Source organism: Zonotrichia leucophrys, chromosome 24 (assembly GCF_028769735.1).
Source record: "Zonotrichia leucophrys gambelii isolate GWCS_2022_RI chromosome 24, RI_Zleu_2.0, whole genome shotgun sequence".
Taxonomy (NCBI): domain Eukaryota; kingdom Metazoa; phylum Chordata; class Aves; order Passeriformes; family Passerellidae; genus Zonotrichia; species Zonotrichia leucophrys.
In genome coordinates, this window is record NC_088193.1 from 7,483,452 (window position 1) to 7,504,226 (window position 20,775).

The 20,775-nt window shown below is 46.0% G+C and overlaps 1 protein-coding gene across 5 annotated transcripts in view; it reads right to left on the minus strand.

The window, feature by feature from the left end:
* ARHGAP32 (Rho GTPase activating protein 32) overlaps nt 1-20,775 on the minus strand; it is a 244,107-nt gene that overhangs the window by 125,611 nt on the left and 97,721 nt on the right. For 2 of the 5 annotated variants that reach the window (XM_064732156.1, XM_064732155.1), the window contains exons 3-5: nt 9,196-9,287; nt 8,109-8,150; nt 7,536-7,620 (exon numbers count right to left, since the gene is read on the minus strand). In XM_064732156.1, the coding sequence (XP_064588226.1) occupies nt 7,536-7,620; nt 8,109-8,150; nt 9,196-9,287 (219 nt within the window). Of the gene's footprint in view, nt 1-7,535; nt 7,621-8,108; nt 8,255-9,195; nt 9,288-11,490; nt 11,570-20,775 lie in introns of those variants that run through there. The other 3 variants (XM_064732157.1, XM_064732154.1, XM_064732158.1) reach the window with 3 other exon arrangements.

Sequence of the window (20,775 nt, forward strand, 5' to 3'; positions counted from 1 at the left end):
TGCCTTCCAGACATCCCACAGTCTGTGTAGGGGGAGTATGTGCCTGTTCCTCCTCTGAAAAAGAGAAATCTGCCTGAATCCAGCCCCTTGGGAATGTTTATGTTCACAGGAAATCTTCTGCCCAAATCTGTCTTTTGCAGATAAAACAAACAAAACAGTGGTCCCAGCTCAGATCTGGGAACACCCTCTGTGACCCCTGTGCAGCTGCACAGAGCTGTGGCACAGGACAGCAAACGCTTCCACATGGAGCATCCAAACACCAGGAGCCCAAATTCTTCCCCAGGACAGGACAGCTGGGGACAGGCCAGTGACAGGAGAGTGCTGAGCACTCCAACAGCTCCTCCCTGATTTCACCCTGAGAGAACAACCCTGAGCTCATCACAACACAGTGCAACACTGCAGTCCTGAGGGAAGCAGGGCTGATGTTCCAAGACTGGCAATTACCTGGAAACCAGATGGTGGAAGCACCATGAGGAAATGGCCACACGGTTCAGGACACAGAGCACACCTGGAGACAGAGGTGGAGCATGTGTGGTGTGCTCAAATCTTACACAGAAAGATGTCAAAGCCAAGAGAGCCAACAAATGTTGCAGGATCAGGTTACATTCTAGACACAGAATTACAGAATCCTAGAATGGTCTGGCTTGAGAGGGACATCCAACCCAAACACTCACCCAGTGCCACCCCCTGCCATGGCAGGGACACCTTTCCCTGTCCCAGGTGCTCCCAGCCCTGTCCAGCCTGGCCTTGGGCACTGCCAGGGATCCAGGGGCAGCCACAGCTGCTCTGGGCACCCTGTGCCAGGGCCTGCCCACCCTCACAGGGAGGAATTTCTCCCCACATCCCATCCATCCCTCCCTGTGTCAGGTATCCCAGCCGTGCTCCTGCAGCAGGGAATGAATGAATGAGTGAATGAATGAACACGTTCCCAGGGCAGGGCAGGGCACCCACCCCAGGGAGGGCTGAGCTAAGGAATGAACATTTAACACCCCCAGCCTGACTCGCTGCCCCCAAGGTGCCAGTTCTGTCATCAGCCCTCCAAACTCTGGCCCTGAGCAGGGTCTGAACAAGCTGCCCTTTCTGCAGGCAGCTCCAGGTTACACACAGCCCAGGAATGTTCCCACAGAAGTTTGGTTTCACAGCTCATACATCCTCTGGCTTGAGAAGCCTCCACGAGAAGGGAAGCACAGAGCCCTGCTCCTGTAAATCTCAGGGATCACATCTACAAGGCAGTTATTAAATCATGCAGCCTGGCATGCTGGCAGGTCCCTGAGCCCAGCATTACACTCATTTTAACACCATTCCTGGTGGAGGATGGCTGGCTGCAGACAGAAACACACGGGACTCCATCTCCCTTCAAGCACTACCAAAACAGGCATTCTTTTTCTGGAGCCCACAGAATCTTTTCAAGTTTATAACATATTTTAATAATGTGTGTAATACAGCTTTCTGGTTTTTCCAGGTCGTTAAACTGCAGGAAAGAAAAATTTTCCAACACAACTGTGCTCCAGTTACTAATTAAACCAATTTTAACACTTTTCTGCAACATGTTGGTAAAGATGATTTATGGGGCTGGCAAACAGCAGGAGGTCAATGTCAAAATAACAGCTGGGCTTATTACGGCCACTTGAAGATTTACTCATGCCATCAAATAGCCACAATGAACAAAAAACCCTACAATTCCATGGACAAGCTTGCTGTATTTCCAGTGGTAACTGTTGGAGAAAGGAAAATAAGCTGGATTGCTGCAGGAGGTCTCTCTTTTCTGTCCCAAATGGGTCTGTTCTCCTGTGGAGATATGGATCATTCCCTAAAAACTCATAAAAACATCCAAAAGAAAAAAGAGATGGTAAAAAAGCCCCAAAAATACCTGTTGCACTGAACCAACAGGTAAAAATCTCATTTGCTTGTAATACTTCTTTGTGGGTTCTAGCTCATCCTTCCATGGGTACAGCTTCATGAGCATCTTTTTAAAACCAAGCACACAGATGGAATCTGATCAAGATAAATAAATCCAGGGAAATAAGAGAGTCCCTGTCAGAGGCCATTCCATGAGCTGAGCAATGCCATCCCAAAAGATGAAGTGATGATTCAGAACAGTCAGTCAAAGGGAGCAAAGGGTGTAAAACACCTTCAGAAAGATTCAGCAGTAAATCCACACAGGAACACCAATCTTGCCCTGTGGATCAGTCACAGCTCACAGCTGAAGCAATCCTTCCACGACAGAACCCACACCGCATTTCTTCCCATTTCACCAGGGGAAAAAACCAAGGAACCTGGAATTTCACAAGTGTGATCTTGTTTCAGGCAGGAATTTTCCTGAGGAGCCTGTGGCAAGCTGGAAGCAAGACCAGGAAACAGCAGAATCCAAAATCCGAGGTGAACTTACTCGAATATTTTCATAACTCCTTTGGCAGCAGAAACCTTGGCCCAGAGACTCCAAATTTTTGAAATTCGTTGATCTTGGCAGGAGGCTGTGCCAATTTTCAGGGAGTTGTGGCTGGAATTATTAAGTTAATAGAGGCAGTTTCCACCTACACTCTGAACAGTTGTTTTTATATATCCACGTCCTTAAAACAGCCCTTGCAACATCCCCAGCACCACTTTGGAAGGCAATAGGAACAAAATCACATGGAGAAGACAGGGAATGGGAGGGGAAGTCCTCAGCTTAAAGAAGGGGAACATACCAGAATCCAGCCAGGTAATTCTGGGAGGAGATTAACAGCATCCAAAGATGAAGGACTGAAAAGGGGCCCCTCTTCCCACATAATCTAGGTATATATCTCACTCAAATATTCATGAAGACAAAGCAGAATAGAGCAAAATTGTGTTTCAAAGCCCCAACACACACCAAAATTCAGGCCAATTTTTATGCTTCTTACTGAGAACTTCCATCTTTTAGAGGGACTGGGACGGGGAACTGCTGTTTTATGTTTTGCGTTTAAAAATCAATTCTTTTTCCTTCTTAAACACTTTACAAAATGAGTGGGATAAATAATTTTGCAGCCTGGAGCTATTCATGCTGCTCCTGACTGCCACACACCGACAGCACGGTATCCACAGAGGAACTGGGGACAAACAAACCCTCCTGCCCTGCAGGCACTGAGCAGGCTTGGGCTCAAACCCCTGATGGGGAGATCCAAGCTAGGCTGTCCCACCTCTGGCAGACACAGAGCAGGGAGCATCCCCAGCCCTGCTGCTCCCAGCTCATCCACAAGGCTCCTGAAACGATCCCAGTTAGCCCCAGCCAAGGGCATCTGGCCAGGCTTTACCACTTTTGCTTCCTCTGCAATCCAGCTTAGGAAAAAACTCACGGTGACATTCCCCTCGTGCTGCCCCTTCCCTGGAATATCACTATATAAAAGAAAAAAAGGCAAACCAAGAGCAGGTGACCTCGAAGAGGATCTTCTCAGCAGGCTTTGCTGACACAGGCACAGAAGGGCTGAGCTGCTCTTTGCACTGTTTCTCACCCCTGGGGCACAGCAGGAACATCCATCTGCAGCTGCTGCTGGGGCAGAGGCATTCCCACAGCTCTGACAGAGCTCCTGGCAGCTGGAGCTGCGCAGGCGGAAGTGATTGTGCCTCAAACACTTCCTTTACCACTGATAACACAATTCCTGCCAGGGCCCTGCCAAGGCTGCACTGATAAGGAGAGGATCTGCAAGCAGTCCTGCTCCCACAGGGATTTATTTTTAGACGTCAGATACAGCAAGGCAAACACAGAGACTGTGCTGTTGGAAGGGATAATTCTGTGTCAAATGCAAGATGCTGAAGTGATATGAATGTGCATTACAGCACTTGCCTTGAGCAAACGGCTTTTGAGGGAGCAAAGAATATTATCTGGGAAGCGTGGAGCTGATCAGCTCTCCATATTCCATTACCAAAACCTTCACAGCTGAAGATAATGTCTTAATTCTTTCAAGTGAAGAACAGAGTATTAATTCCTGGTAGGAAGTAGATATTTAAGGAATTCCTAATCTTTCTCCTGTTTGTATTAATGGCATTTAGCACTAAGTAAAGTAAAACCATATTTAATAGAATCACAGAATATCCTAGGCTGGGAGAGCCCACAGGGATCATCCAGCCCAAGCCCTGGCCCTGCACAGACACCCCAACAATCCCACCCTGTGCATCCCTGGGAGCATTGTCCAAATGCTCCTGGAGACTTGGCAGACTTTCTTTAGAATATAGTTACTGAATTACATTAATGTCTTCTTAAATTATAACAGAAATTTAACTCTGTCTCAGTCTAGAGTCAGTGCTTAATGCAAGCAGAAGGGTATGGGACTCCATATCCATTTTTCTATCTCACATTTTTAAACTTGGGGAATTTGAAGTTGCCTCAGTAGGTCCCACAGAGTTTTGATGAGTTCTTTTCAGTTATTTATTCATAAATCTGACAGAAACCAAACAGATATAATACAAAGCTTGTTTGTTTTTCTAGATGCAAAGTGCTGATGTTGAACAGTGGGCATTTTTATCATTTCACAGGTGTAATTACAGACTCTTCTGCACAAATGCAATTTAACCACTTGGAAATGACCTTTTATTTGTACAAAGATTTTTATGTAGACTTACCATCAATGTGTCCAATGAGTGAGAACCAGGTCAAAAAAGTTAAAGGGGAGATATACCTTGCATTTTATGTAAATTGAAAAGAACCTAAATTAGGAAAAAAGTAAATTGAGAAGAGACATTGTATCTCCCTAGGAGATGGACCATAAAAAAGCTGAACCACAGTTCTGAATATTTATCCCATGTCAGACTAAAACACATCTATGAGGCAGAACCTGGCTTTTCATTAGAAATTAAAAATTAATGATGCAGCCCTTAAAATAAATACAGTAATGAACATAAGGTATTTCAGCAGAATGCCAGTGAATTTTGGGCACTGATGCAATCTGTGAGGCTTAACCTGTTGGTACAGCTTTGACATCACTGCCTTTGCCTGGCAACCAGCAATTTCCTGGGATGCCACACGTGCCTGGCTGGCCAGCCACAGGTATGGGTGAGCTATTGCTGTTGGGAGCAGCGTGGAAGGACATTTCTGAAGAGAAAAAGCCCCCCAAAGTGCATCCAGCCTCACTAGCACGGTGCAAGGATTAGAAGAGAACAAATCCCTTTTCATACCTCTCAGGAATTTAATTTAAAACTATCTCATCAGGTGAAATGTCAGGCTATTAATACCTCCTGCACCATGAGACCATATTATAAGTGACATAAACGTTACAAAACAACCTGAAATTTGGCCAGGCTGTTAATAGACAGCATTACACAATTCCTGACACGGACAGATAATGCTGTATTTTCTACTATGCAAATTTCTAACAGTGAATAGATTTTGAAAGCAGTTTACACCCACCAGCCCTCAGATGCAACTCAGTAATTCTCTATTAGGTGCCAAGCTGTCACTTCCCATCACTCCAGCCCACTGCTATTCTCTGCCCTACCTTGGGAGCACAAAGGAGCCTCCAACTTGATTAAAATGCATGAGCCCTGTGTGAACCTATTTTTAAATCTCCCAACTAATACTGCTGTTGTATTAACAGCTTTCATTTATTTTACCATTAATACTGGTATTCTAAGGAAGTGCTGCAATGCTTTATCTTTTCACATTTCAGCAGCAAAGCCCTTGTTCTCAAAGAGATTTTTCACCATATAAGAAAGTCCTGACACTGTGGGGATTTATCAGAAACCTTGCTTAGGCAAAGGAAGCAATTACAGGCACAGAGGGCCTGAGTTACCTTATTTAGACACAAATTTTGCTTTAGGTACACAAATAGCTAAACAGGTAGGGTTTTTCAGAGGCAGATGTGGTGGAAACAGAGAACTGAGCCCTCAACACACAGAGAGTCTCAGTTTAATGACAGTTCTTCTCATGCTGTCACCAGCCCCTGTTTTCTTCCTGGGTTCACAGCACAGATACAGAAAACAGTTCAGGGCTGAGATAACCAATAACAGCTCAATAAACAATACCATTTTTATTTCCCGTGCTACATCCTTCCACAATCTCTGTCTTTCAGGCTGAGATTACAGCCTCTGGTGTGGTTGTGTCAGGAGAGCACTGAGCAAGAGCAGGGGAAGCTGCAGGGGCAGCAGTGACACCACAAAAAGCAGTGCTAAACCACTCCTGCTTGTGGGAGCTCCAGGAAAACCTGGAAAGGATGTGTCACCTGGTCTTACTTCTGCCTCTCACACACATAAAGATGAGCCCCACAGGTCTGCCCTGCCATCCTGAAAACATCCCAGGAAATGCTTCAACCCACAAAAGAATTAATTATTGGTCATCAAAACAATGTGCCATGCACAGCTTGTGCTCCCTCTCCAGTTGCACACGGTACTGAACACCCCTGGATGATGGGAGGGAGAACTCAGAGGAGCACAGGACGCAAAAACCCCACCTGTGCAGACACAGACCTGCTCCAACATAAAATTTCTCTCCACAATTACTGAAAAATTAGTTGTGCCACATCAGCAAATTACCAGGAGACAGAAAGCAGGGACACAGATAAGCCATGCTGTTCCTATACACAGAAAATGAAAATAAACAGTTTTCAGCAGAGTGAGTTCTGCTCCTGCTTGCCTGTTTCCTGGGGCCTCCATGGGAACTGAGCTCTTTGCCCTCTATTTGTGCCCAGTGCTTTGTGTGCCTGGGTGTGCAGAGCCCACAGCCCAGAACCAACCCTCCCAGAGCCACCAAGTGTGAGCAACAGCAGATCCCAGCCCTGAACAGGACCCAAGCTCCCTCCCAGCCAGAATTTTACTGAGACAGAGGAAAAAAAACCCAGCTGCATAATTCTGCTTGCAAAAGTGTCAAGTACAGCAGCATGGAAGGCTGTAAATAATTCACTCAGTATTACAGGAAATGTTTCACAAATGAAAAGGTTGTAACCTCCTTTTGGCTACAAGGCTGGCAGATGCTGGAGGCATTCCTGCTCCTCTAAGTGCAGAACAAAATGTGTCCTGTTTGTGAGAAACTCCTGGGTCTCAGCCCTCCCTGGAAAATGCTTCTGCCTGTATTCCTGAGGGAGGGATCACAGAGGAGCAAAGCCTGCACACTTCCAGAAATGCAGCTCAGGCTGACGAGCACTTTCTGGTATTTTGATGACACAGCTGCTGCAATGCACAATGCAGAGCTAAGGGAAGGGGTAAATTTGATTTATTTATATTTACATAAATACATTCACACAATTTTTTTAATCACACACACACTCAAACCAAAAATAAACATGCAGTGATTACAGATGACTCAAGACTGAATGTTTGATACAGTTTTAAAACAGTGACATCAGCCAAATCCAGTGGAAATAAAACCATCTCCAAGCTCAAAGGAGAGCTCCACATGACTGAGTGCAGATTCTGCCCCAGCACATAGAAGCAATTTCAAATGAAGTCTCTACAGCCTTAACTTCTTACCACTAAACATTTAGCAACAAACTAAATGAGCCTCAATGCTGTTCCCTCTATGCCTCCCCACTGGGTCAGCTAGCAGGAAGCACAAGGTGTTTTATGTGTAAGAGAAATCCAAGACTCACCTGTATGTTGCCAAAGTCCACGTTTTCATAGTGGAAATGTGCACACTCAGCCATCTTCGGGAAGTGCCCCTTTGTAAAGGATAACCTGGAGCACACCAAGAACACACCATGAGATGGATGCAGACCACTCAACACAGATAAACAACAGCTACTGATACAAAACAACAACTTTCTCATCCTAAAGCCAAGGGAACACAGGGATTTGCACCAAAACAGTAGGGAAAGGAATGCTGAAATGCCAAGTGGCTTTTCCACTGCAACCCTACAGAGCTGTGAGACATTCCAGCAGCACCACATCCCAGTGCATCCCTAGAGAGCTGTGTGTGACATTCCAGCAGCACATCCCAGTGCATCCCTAGAGAGCTGTATGAGATATTCCAGCACCACATCCCAGTGCATCCCTACAGAGCTGTGAGACATTCCAGCAGCACATCCCAGTGCATCCCTAGAGAGCTGTGAGACATTCCAGCAGCACCACACCCCTCAGGATGGACAGGAGCAGGGACAAGCAGCTGCACCTCACAAATGCACATCCACAGCCTTACACGAGACACAAGGAAAACAGAACTTTACCTGTGAAAGGCATCACAGCCCATCAGTCCCGGGGGGATGTATCTGAGGGTGCAGAACAAACTCTATTTATCCTTTGCCTTTTGCAAAATTCAAAAATCAGGCATAATTATTCCCAAGTGTTTCCAGCAACACTGGTGGCTGCCGGGGAGCTCCTCTGGCTCTGCAACATGCTTCTGCTTCTGCTGAAGCTATTATAGACTCCTATAGATATTCCTGGTGGTGAGCCAATGAGATTGTCATTATCTAGCTCCCTCTTCCCACGGGAATACAAGTGGGAAGTGAGATGCAGCATCTGGCTGCTCAGCACTGGAACAAAGAACCATTTCCCTCTCAGCAGAGCACTAGAGGGGTGAGCTGAAGGCTCTGATCCATCAATCTTGGGGAGTTCTGCTCCTCAAGTCAGCAATTTTAGCAAAAGTAATATTGATTATTTTTGATCCCTGTTGCTGCACACATAATGACTTGGTTTACAGTCTCTGGGAGAGAGGCAGAGACAGAAATACAGCATGAGCCTACAGGAAAAAAAACCAAACTGGGAGATCAGGGAAGAAAAAATATCCCTTAGAAGGGAAAACTGTGTAAAATCCATTCAAATGAAGTTACAGAGGGCAGAATGCAAAAAGAAAAGAGAAAAAAACATCAGATAAAAAATACATATAGGCCACCCACTTGTCCTGGTTTATCTTTCCAGAGCATAAGGAGACAGGGAAAATTATTGCATTTACACATTGCCTGGGCTTCTTTTGAGATTTTTAAATAATTGTTCTATTATAATATGTTCTATTGTGGGGTTTTTTAAATTAATCACTTTCATGAAGAATTAGTAAAAAAAATTGAAAACACTGCAACAGTGAAGTTCAAACCCTACCTAGCTTTGTTTCAATAGCCAGAAAGAGGAGAGTGAGCCAGCAAAACCTCTCATGCCCAGCTTTAGGCTCCATTAGCTCAAACTGCCTTTAGCTCCACATGGATTTCAGCTGCTGTGCTGAAGATACATCATCAGAAACTGCAGCACAACAGCCACAACTCGGCACAGCAAAACCGTAAGCCCAGGAAAGACGAGAAAATCACAGAAGTGTGCTCTTACTTTTTCACGTTCTTCACCTTCATGCTGGCGGTGCTGCCGCAGGAGCGCAGCTGCAGCTCCCCCGGGATGTCCGGAATGTCGGCGCCCCGCGCCTGCAGGAACACACAGGAGAGACAGGAGAAACAGGGAGGTTAAACGTGGCTGCAGGCCTGGGCTCTGCCTGCTGACAGCAGCCCCTCTGCTCTGCACGGGGACTCAAACCTGAACTCTGCCTTTGGACCAGGGAAAACTGACCCTCAGGATGGGGACCAGGGAGTGACAATCTCCTCCTGCTCCTCTTCTCTTACCCCCTGCTAACCCTTGGGGTAACTGTGAAATCCAGCATTCGATTCATTGCTACTTCTGCTTTCTAAAGCAGAGATTTTCAGAGGCGGGAGTGAAACAGAAATTCCCAAATTCCATACTTGGACTCCTCAGTGAGTACCTGATTTTCCAGACATCTGTGTGTTTAGACTCAGGCAGAGGCACTGCAAAAAGCTGGATTGCTCACACAGTAGAAAACAAGTTAATGACAGAGCTGCTTATATGTGGGATGTGAACTTCTAAAACAGATGTTTGAAGCTATTGGTTTAAGTGCTTGACGATATTAAAATTCCTTAATTATTAAAATTCATTTACTTCAGTGAGGCCAGAACTCCAAACTCCCTTGTCACAGGCATCTTTTCATAAAAATCCTTTCTTTAGGATTTTTCTCCCTTCTGAGAAGCTGTGGCCTCAGCAGCAAGATGTAAACAATGGTTATCTGCTGCTGTGGAATGCACCAGGTGGATCCCTGATTGGTCTCCCGTGGATGTTTGGATTTACTGACCACTCACGGCAGAGCTGGGTCTCACTCTCTGCTGAGAGACAGGCCTTTGTTATTCATTCTTTTCTATTCTTAGCTTAGCTAGCCTTCTGAGAACTTTTCCTTCTATTTCTTTTAGTATAGTCACAATGTAATATATATCATAAAATAATAAATCAAGCCTTCTGAACATCAGGTCAACATTCTCGTCTCTCTCTTCATCCTGCAACCCTTGTGACCACTGTGACACTCCCTCCTTTCTGTTCTGTCATATTTTCCCATCCCCTCCTTCCTCCAGCTGCCTTTGCCTAAGCCATGAGCTCTGCTGGCGTTGAATTCTCCATCATAAGAAACACAAACATTTCACTCCATGATTTTCTCCCACTGTGATCCAGAGGAATGACAGGTTCAGTGAGGCTTTTATGGAGAGAGCAGTAATCAAACAGCAAGACCAGCACAACTTCACAGAGAAGGAGGAGAAACAACTGATGCTGGCCAGAGATTGCCCATCAGTGATGTGGGTGACACCAGCTGAGGGAGCTTTTTCTGCTTTATACAATGCACTAAAAACATGAACAATGTCCCAAAGAGGGAATGCTGAACCAAGAGGAAGAAAGGCACTTCAGTGTTATTTGTTTTGGAAACAAAAAGTATTCCATCAAATCCTTTTTCTAATGATAGGAGCAAAGATGATTGGCCTGATGTTACATCAGTCCCAATGGCTCTCAGTTGGTCCAGCAGAAGATCTCTGAACAGAGTTGGATCTGTCCCAAAGCTGTGACTGATAACAGAACACAGTTGCATTCTGCAGTGTGAAATATGCAGAAATATGAGAATACGGTCTCCACCCCCAAAACTTAATCGTTGGACCAGCACAACCCAAGGAAGCAGCCCATGTGTGGGACGAACTACAGGACAATTTTGTGACCCCTCCCTGAAGCTCCCATTTGACCCTGGCACAGGTTACCTGTACCTGAGCTTCACCACCTCACTGAGAGCTCTGGTGAGTCAGCCAGTGCCACTCTCCTGCTTGTTTTCACCAACCAGACCAGTGCCAGACAGAGAGAGAGAGAGAGAGAGAGAGATCCATCCCACTGAAGGCCAGACAGGCACAGGGGTGAGGCTACAGCCACATTATCCATGTGAGGCTCCTGCTGCAGCCACCAGGGACACTCTGGTACTTGAGGTTCACTCCCCTGCTTTAGACAACAGGAGGAGAGTCCTGGGATGGTTCAGGGTGGAAGGAACCCTACAGATCATCCAGTCCCACCCCTCCCCTGGGCAGGGACACTTTCCACTATCCCAGCCTGCTCCAAGCCCCATCCAACCTGGCCTTGGACACTTCCAGGGATCCAAGGGGAAGCACAGATTCTCTGGGCACCCTGTGCCAGGGCCTCACCACCCTCACAGGAAGAATTTCTTCCTAACAGCCCACCTAACTACTCTCTGTCAGTGTGAATCCATTCCCCCTGTCCTGTCGCTCCAGGTCCTTGCCCACAGTCTCTCCCCACCTTCCTTCTCAGCCTCTTCAGGCTCTGGAAGACCACAATGAGGTCACTCTGAAGTTTCTCTTCTCCAGGTTGAACAATCCAATTGCAGGAGTCCCAGTAAAATATATGTATTGTATAAGTGGCCTTGCCCCAATCCTAGTTGTTCTAGATGGGCTGCAGCTGTGATGCCCTTAATTGGGTGGCAGCTGCAGCTAATGAAGATAACTGGGATAAAAGGGGGTGGGCTGGGTGGTTAGGGAGAGCCCTGATGTAGAAGCAGGAGCAACACTGCTGTGAAGGGCTGCTTGTGAGCAAGCCACCCAGAAGGTATGGGACTCTAGAAATAGGATAACAGCAATATGAATACAACACAATCCCAATTCTTTCAGTCTCTCCTCACTGCAGAGCTGCTCCATCCCTCTGACTATCCTGGTGCCTCCTCTGGACAGAGCCAAACAGGCTGCAGGAACACCCACTCCCCTGGGCACAGGGCTGCAGGCTGAGCCTGGCTCTGAGGAGATGAACCCCAAGGGCTGCAGAACTCACCTGCAGCTGCACCCACCAGCTCCTGGTGCCTCCAGCACTGCCCTTGGAAGGTTCACTCTGAGTGAGCTCCACCCTTTGAGCACCACTGAACAAGTCTGAACCCAGGTGTCTCTCCTCCAGCTGCACCATCCACAGCCCTGCCCACAGCCAGTGCTCTGACCCCACTGTCCCACAGCTCTGCACAAAGGCACAGCCCCTCACCAGAGGAAAACAGGAACAATATTTATACACTTAAATAAACCTACCCTGGGCTGACTGACTTACTGAGCACACAATCACTTCAGGATGTAATAGGACACTTGAGAGTCTCAGTGTTGATTTTAGCATTAAGAGGATCACCAATTTAATAAGCCTTACAGGTCTTTTACATAAGAAAATAACTAATTACAAGAATAAATGTGCCATTCCAATAAGCTGCTTTTAGGCCAAGCTGGATGCACTTGCTTAATTTCCTAAGGAACAGAATTTCTGTAGGAAGAAAAGTAATTTTTCTTCTCTATCAGCAGTAGGAGCTGGTGGGATATAAAAATGGATAAACAATCTGACAGAAAATGTGGGCTTCAAGCCAGTTTTCAGCAGTGGGCAGAGACCTCCCTGGATCTGACTCAAAGCGGCGTAGGCAAAACTCACACCTCCAGGAGCCCAAAATGCCAGCACCTCTCTTGGAAAAGTCGTATTATCCTCTCCTTCCCAGAGGAGTTAAGTCCAAATTGAGCTGGATTTCTGCATCTCCTATTTTCTGCATCCAGTTAACTGGACCACAGTGAGATGCAAGGCAGTAATTACTCCAGGGGCTTTTCCAATTTGAGCTGAGCTCCATGGACTGCTGCAGAACAACCATCTCTCCAAGGCTCACAGTTGAGGCAAAAGCACAGAAAGGTAAGGACAGAGAACTTGTGCAAGCTCAGATCTTTATTAAGAGGTACCAATATGAGAAAAAACCTTGGTGGAGAGATAGATACCAAAAAAGAAACTTATTGTAATTTTAGAAACTGCAATTACTCCTAAATAACAATTCCTTTCCATTCAAACCAAAGACACACAGCTACATAAAATAGATTTTATACCCTGTTTTGTACCTGTTTTGATGCAAAACTTGGCATGTAGCATGCAGGTCACTCTCCCCTCAAAACACAGGCAAAACCCTCCAAACGAAATTTGTCATCTTTTGTGCTTTGTGTCACAGTAATTTAATTTTAAAAATCATTTTGAAACAGTTGGATTATTTACATCTGAAAATTAGCTACCTGGCATCATCAGTGGCTTCTCACTTCCCTATTTTCTATGCATCGCTGTGCTGCGGAAACCTGGTAATTGCAGAGCAAATCTGTTTATGCAAATTGTTTGGTCCCATTTTCACAGCTGAATGTCACTGCTGCATCAATCTGCTCCGGTCCAAAACTTGGTAAACAAATTAGAGCTCAAGGCAGAACTCAGAGAATTGATTTATCAGGAATCTCAGTCGCTTACCTTTGCAGGGAAGGCTTTGGAGCGACACCACTTCACCAGCTTGCCCTAAACCAAGAAATTCTCCTTCCAAAAGCTTGACTTGTATCAGCAGTAGTTGAGACAATATTGCAGAAAGTCAGTATTTTGTCACAGACACCTGCAGGGATTGCCAGGCAGGGAGATCTCACTAAAGCCTTCCTCTAGGGAGGAGGAAGAACGCCTGTGTGCCTGTCCAACCCTCCCGTGGATCACAGCAGAACAGGATTGGGAAGGGTGGGAAAGGCCTTTGGGATCCAGAGCATCCCTGGCTGCCCCCCCTGTGCTCAGCACAGACCGTGCCCCAGGGCTCCACAGCCACAGTTTCCTGCACACCAACAGGGACAGTGACCCAGCCCGGCCCTGGGCAGCTGTGTCAGGGCTGGGCAGCCCTTCCCAAAGAGAAATTCTCCCTGATATCCAATCTAAACCTCCCCTAGAGCAACTTGAGGCCGTTCCCTCTGCTCCTGTCCCTGTTCCCTGGAGCACAGCCCAACCCTCCCTGGCTGTCCCCCCCGTCAGGAGCTGTGCAGAGCCACAAGGGCCCCTGAGCCTCCTCTGCTCCCGGCTGGGCCCCTGCCCAGCTCCCTCAGCCCCTCCTGGGGTGAGCCCCTTCCCCAGGTCTGCTCCCTTCCCTGGACCTGTTCAAGTGTTGCTCCTAATCTCCCTGGGAATCTGAGAGAGGAATCTGAGAGCTCTCACAAATCAGGCTGTTTAGCTTTAAGCATTTGAGATTTCTAGTCTTTTTATTTATAGACATGATTTAGAAAACTTCAGCTTTGTGCTCTCTAGCACACAAAACCTTAGTCATAAATAATTTATATCTAACGATTCCACAGCATAATATGAAAGGATTTTCTCCTAAAGAGTCTCCTTGCATTTATCAGAAAACATGTCAACCTTTCTCCCTCACGTGCAGAGACGTAACACAATCTGAAATATGTGTAAAACTCAACACAACAGTCCGGTGAACACAACGTGATGAAGTTTCCACCTTGGTATCCTCAACAGGGGAGAATATTGAACCAGGGTAGATCCCACAGCTCTCCTCCTGCTGCTTCTGACTTACTCTGGGATGCACAGGAAACCTGGAATCCCACAAGTAATCCCATAGCTGGTTTTCCACAGGACTACAGAAAGACCTCTGAGGAGAGACCACAGATACATATTGGCAGGTGACTGAATCCAGGTGAGATTTCTGAAGGCAGGAATTTAATCCAAGGTTATCACAAAGCAAAATTAACTATTAGGCACTAACATATTCCACTGTCAGTCTCTCAACAAAACCAGTTTGGAGGGACCAGATTGCTCTGGATTCTGTCAGCACATGGCCTTGTTTCTAAAAACAGCAGAGCTGATTCCAAATGCTCTTTGGTTTCCATGACAGTCTTTCCTTTACATCATCTTCATATTTCCCCTCGATCTTCTTGGAAAGAAAAATTACAAAGAGAGGAAAAAAACCTAAAAAACCCTAAAAAAAAGGCCTCTAGAGCTCTCAAAAACCCTAAAGCTTTGCTTCAGTTTTACTTCTTTGCTGGAGAACAGCAGGGAACAGAAATATTGCTTCAGGAGAAGTCATTACTCTGTAGGGAGCAGTAATTTCTTCACTTGGCATGAGGAGGAATGAAGAGGGCTGAAGTGGGTGCTCACGTACAAGGACATCAATAGCTACCCCAAATTTTGGATGCCAGCTCACTACACAGAGCTGGCTCAGCATCTGCTCCATCAGGGAGTTTGCTCTGCAGCACTAAAAAGAAAGTGTCCCACAAAACTCCTCGCTCCCTGTGAGGTGGAAGGTGATGGCTCCCTCAACACCTGCTCTCAGGAATTACTGCCCAGGAACTCACCCGCAGCACAATGAAGGAAGAATTTTGGTGATCTCAGCTTTGACTGTGCAGCCTTTAACACACTCCAGGGAGACAAAGTTCTCTCTGCTCCTCCTTCAGATGTTGTGACAACTATCCTGGTTCTCCACAGTAAATAAGTCAAAGAAGGAAAGGGAAAATGCTCCACTAAACTGAGAGTCACCATGTTCAAGCTGCTCCAAATAATTCAGAAGGAAAGGTCCCAATTCCACAGCATTTATCCCTAAAAGGATTAAGATGTACTGAGCACAGCAAGGCTACAACTGGGTCACTGTTTTGAATGGCAGAAATATATGGGAATGGATGAAGAGACAACGTTCACCCCAAAATGTCAGAGGTATGGGGGCAATATGATGGAAATGCAAATATTTGCTAAGTTCTTCATGTTACCACTTTCCATGGATTCATTCAGTGGAACCAAATTAATTTCTTAAGCATTTCCATACAGCATGGCTCTGTCACATTAGCATATTGCAGCTACATTTTTCAGAGCTGCTCAAAATATTTGCACACATTTAAAATAAAGACGCAACACCCAGTTTAGGTACCCAGGTCTGGCAATGCCATCTTAAAGAAAAATATGTGCTTGTCATACTATAGGAGTTTTACCAAAGAAGTTAAAAATAACACTAAATATCCCCCTCCAATTCTGCATTTCTTAATTAACATGGGAGGTGGTTGCGGTCTCCTGTCCCTGGAAGTGCTCCAGGCCAGGCTGGACCAGGCTTGGAGCAACCTGGAATAGTGGAAGGTGTCCCTGTCCATGGCAAGGGATGGAACCTGATGGGCTTGAAGATCTCTTCCAACACAAACCATCCTGTGATTCTGTGATTTTAAGGATTAATCCTGTGCTGTTCATGTTCTCATCAGCAGAGCGCAGCACAGGCACATTCAATAACACTCAGCACAAGGATATTTTCAAGAGTAAGAAACACTGGAACCTTTTAATTTTATTTTTTTTTAATTGAAGTCATCACTTAGCTCCTTCCTTAGTGTAAATATCCCTTCTGGCTAGAGGGGGGCTTTAGGTGCAGAGCTCAAGGCCAGGATGGCCTAAGGAATGAGAGCTAGAACTGACCTTTTAGTCCAGCTCTCAGTTAAGGGATTATGGAATGTGCAGAAACACTCACCCAGCCAGACATGCCTTTAAAATCTCATGGTAACTGAGATAATGGGATAGAGAAAAGGAATGAAAAAATGACAAGTGCTTACAGTAAGGAAACTTTGAACATTGGCAATGCATATTGTTAATCCCATGGCTAAGAAATCTGCATTGAATAGACATGTGAATGTGCATCATTTTGTGAGCTTAGAACTTTTAATTCCATTTTTCAGGTTCTCAATTCCAAACTGCTCCAACCAGTACTTAGTTCATTCCATGTATAAAAGAGAATTCTTCTCTTTTTTTTAAAGGACCACACAGAATGTGTTTTTTCTACTCTCAGAATCTCCATGAAAATGACGGGGGGAGTAAGAAAAAGCAAAACAAAAAAACACTTTAAAGCATTGCCATGAGCTGGCAAATTCAGAGAAACCTCTCATTCCAGAGACTTAGCATCACAGAGGAGTTCATCCAGGGCATCCATTTACCATAGTTTAAAGGATCAGCCTGGAATGAGCAAAGAACAAATTCTTAACTATTTGTCTACTGTGTTTTCAAATGAAGATCTGCAGGTCACTGATATGTAGGTCAAACCTTCTCCAGCTGCCATGTAAAACCACTGAAGTGGAATCCAAGACATGGAACAAGCAGCTTGGCAGCTCTGAGCACCTCCTTTGGCACTGTCACTGTCACTGTGACCAAAATTCACCTCTGCAGAGCAGTGTGAGTTTGTGCCATGGCAACATTTCCCAAGTGAGCCTGAAAGACACACAGATTGTCACTGATCCTCTGCACATGAACCCAGTGGGTGCCAGGGATTTTCAGCAGAACAGTCTCACACTTGTGTTTCCTTCACAGAATCCCCAGTTTTAGGGCTAAAAGGGATGCAACCAAGCACAAGAGAATGGTCAGCTACTGAGGGCAGCATTAGCATGATAACTCCCTGACAGCCCCAAGTTTGGATCTGACATTCCCATAGTGGAGCCTGATTACCATTCCCAAAGCCCTGGGCCCAGGAGCTGCAGGGTACAGTACACAGCCTCACACAATGGCAGAGTGGCTCAGGAATGCACTTTCTTTAAGAACAAAAATCCCACATAAAATATGCGTGTGAAAGGCAGACAGGGTTAGAGTTCTGCTTCTGTACAGCCTACAAAATAAATTACAGAGAAAAGCCACAGAAAATAGAACATCCAACAAGAACAATACTTCTGATTCCAGTTTCCTGTTGGTAAAAAAAAAGCCCCAAAGATCCCAGCTACTGTTTGATGCACAGAGGGAGAAGGGGATCCTAATTATGGCTTGGATATAAAAGGACAATTGGAGCTTTGGGTTGTTATTGTAGAAAGCAATTTCTCATCACATAAAACACAACAGAGATAGATTCAGGCTCAAACAAGCAAATCCCACTCTGGTAAGTCCCCTGGCCACAGCCAGTGATTATGCATATAACAATGTGATGTTATGTTATAGGTATAAATCGGATTAGAAACTCAGGAGTTGTCCCAGTGCAGCAGCAGCAAGATGGGGAAGGTGGAAAAAAACAGCAGCCTGACATTCAACCCCAGCATCTGAGTCAGGACAATTAACAGGAATTTATATTTCTGTGTGTTAAGCCAACCTGGGCTCAGCTTTTGTTTATAGAGAAGAGCTGTGTCCAATGGCATGAGCACAAAACTGGGATCCACTGCACTCCCTGCCCAAAGCCCTGTGACAACACAGCAATGTGAGGAATGTGTCTGCCTCCAGCATGCACTTTATACCACAGTGTCCATAAACTTCTGACCAACACAACACAGGAGTCCCTAACTGTGCCCAAGGGGAGGGGAAAGCCCAGCCTGGGATCACACACCAGCTCCACAAACGGGGCTGGACTCCTCCCCCTGCTGCCCTCCAGAAACGGTGACACGAGCTGGACGTGGGAGGTGACACTGCTCTCCAGAAATGACCTGGAGGTCAGAACAGGACACTTGATGCTGCAAGAGCTGGGAAGGTGAATAACGACCACAGAGCTGCTCCAGGGCTGGAGCCCCTCTGCTCTGGAGCCAGGCTGGGAGAGCTGGGGGTGCTCACCTGGAGAGGAGAAGCTCCAGGGAGAGCTCAGAGCCCCTGCCAGGGCCTGAAGGGGCTCCAGGAGAGCTGGAGAGGGACTGGGGACAAGGGATGGAGGGACAGGACACAGGGAATGGCTCCCACTGCCAGAGGGCAGGGCTGGATGGGATATTGGGAATTGGGAATTGTTCCCTGTGAGGGTGGGCAGGCCCTGGCACAGGGTGCCCAGAGCAGCTGGGGCTGCCCCTGGATCCCTGGCAGTGCCCAAGGCCAGGCTGGACAGGGCTGGAGCAGCCTGGGACAGGGGAAGGTGTCCCTGCCATGGCAGGGGGTGGCACTGGATGGGCTTTTAAGGTTCCTTTCAACCCAAACCATTCCATGACTCCATGAATAATCTGTGCCCTGGCAACCATGGTATTTGATCAAATCTCAAGATGTGCAACCTTACACCAACACAGCAGTGACCCATAACATGCAGCAAGGCAGAAATGTAGGGAATGACATAAAAAAGTCAGGCTAATGATTACCAACATCTTCATGGAATAATTCATCATTTTACAATGATGAAGGCTGAATCATGACAAAAAAACCCAAGCATTAATGCCTACAATCTTCAGAAAGACAAACTCTGACACGATTTGTCTCTTGGGCTTAAATTAGGGTGGGGAATGGAAGGGGATGGATGAGCAGACTGTTGATACCCTTTAAAAACTGTTCCATCTTTTCCTGCATTATGGTAACTAAGAAGACATGGACAGTAATTAAAGAAAAATTTTTTTTTTTAAATGAACCACTTAAAAATAAGAGACTTCTTTCCCTTCCTTAATGTTCCACCTTATTTTTAAGCAGCTGGGACTAGGGAAAAGTGATTGATAGTAAATAAATTATAAGTTTTATCTCCCAAATAAGTACATTTTGAACAACTGTGGCATTTCCTGTAATCTGACAACAAAACAGGCATAGAAAGAGATCAGCTTCAGAACAGGGTGGGAGGGAAAGAGGTGGAGGGTCATGACAGTGTAATCCTGACTTCAAAGCTCAGGGTCAGGAAGAACCTGGAGCAGGAACAGCAGCATCCCCAGCACCACAGGAACAGCACCACCAGCAACAGCAGCCTGGCTGAGCCAGAATTAGGAAAGAAATTACAAACAGGGTGCATTAAAATTGGTGATGATGGTGCACAGAAAGCTGCTGATCCAGCCATAGCAAATTCTAAATAATTCCTTCATTTTGTTGTATAGAAAGGGACTTTCAAACAGATATTTACAAAATATAATTTGGATCTCCTGGCTCACCACTGTAGTACCAGAGTGCGCACACTGGCAAGGCTTTAAATGTAACCAGAAACTATTGCTGCTCTTGCCTATGAAAATTAAATTATTACTATGAATTAATACTTCCTGCCAAAAATACAGTCTCCATTCTGGATTAATTGAATTTATTTAATTGGCAAAGCCAAATGGAAGCCAATGTGCCAATTAAGTGATCGCCCCAATTTCCAAAGCTTCTCGGGGACAAGCTCCGTGCTGCGAGCCAGCCTGTGAAATGAAAAGGCCCCTCTAACCTAAGAGGCACAGAAAGAACCTCACACAGCAACAGAAACCCTTGCCAAAAGCTTAACGAGGGAAAATAATGCTAGACCCATGCAGCAATAACAAGGAAAAGCAAGTGATGTGAATTGAATAGGAAATACAGGTTACTGGTGCAATGCCAGAGCAGAACTGCTTTGACCAAAATATTATTGCACCTGATGGATGCCTGGTGTGCTGGCCTGTCCCAAAACATTTGTGTAAGATCAGTGCCTGTGCTGTCCTCACTTCCTGGACTCCCACTCCCATTCCACCCTTCCCTCTGTTATCCCCATTGCCCAGCCTGAGCTGCAGCCACTCCATGAAAATGCTGCCCAGTGCAGCTCCTGCAGGATTAACACAGCTCTGACTCACTAATCCAGGCTTGAGGACCTTCAGCAGCACAAAACCAACCTCCAAACCTACAGGTAACATTTTCTATAGCATTAAGGCAGGGATCCCTCAGACTTAGAGCCACAAGCCAAATGCTGGAGCACTCAGGTGGGGAACCATTGAAATCAGGCTCTGATGCTGTCAGAGCTCAGGGAGAACCTGGACAATGTCCTCAGCACAGGGTGGGATGGCTGGGATCCCTGGCCCTCCTGTCTCAATGACTTGTGGGTCCCTTCCAGCTCAGGAGATTCCATGATTCTAAAGTTCATTTCTACTGACTTGTTCAAGCCCTTTC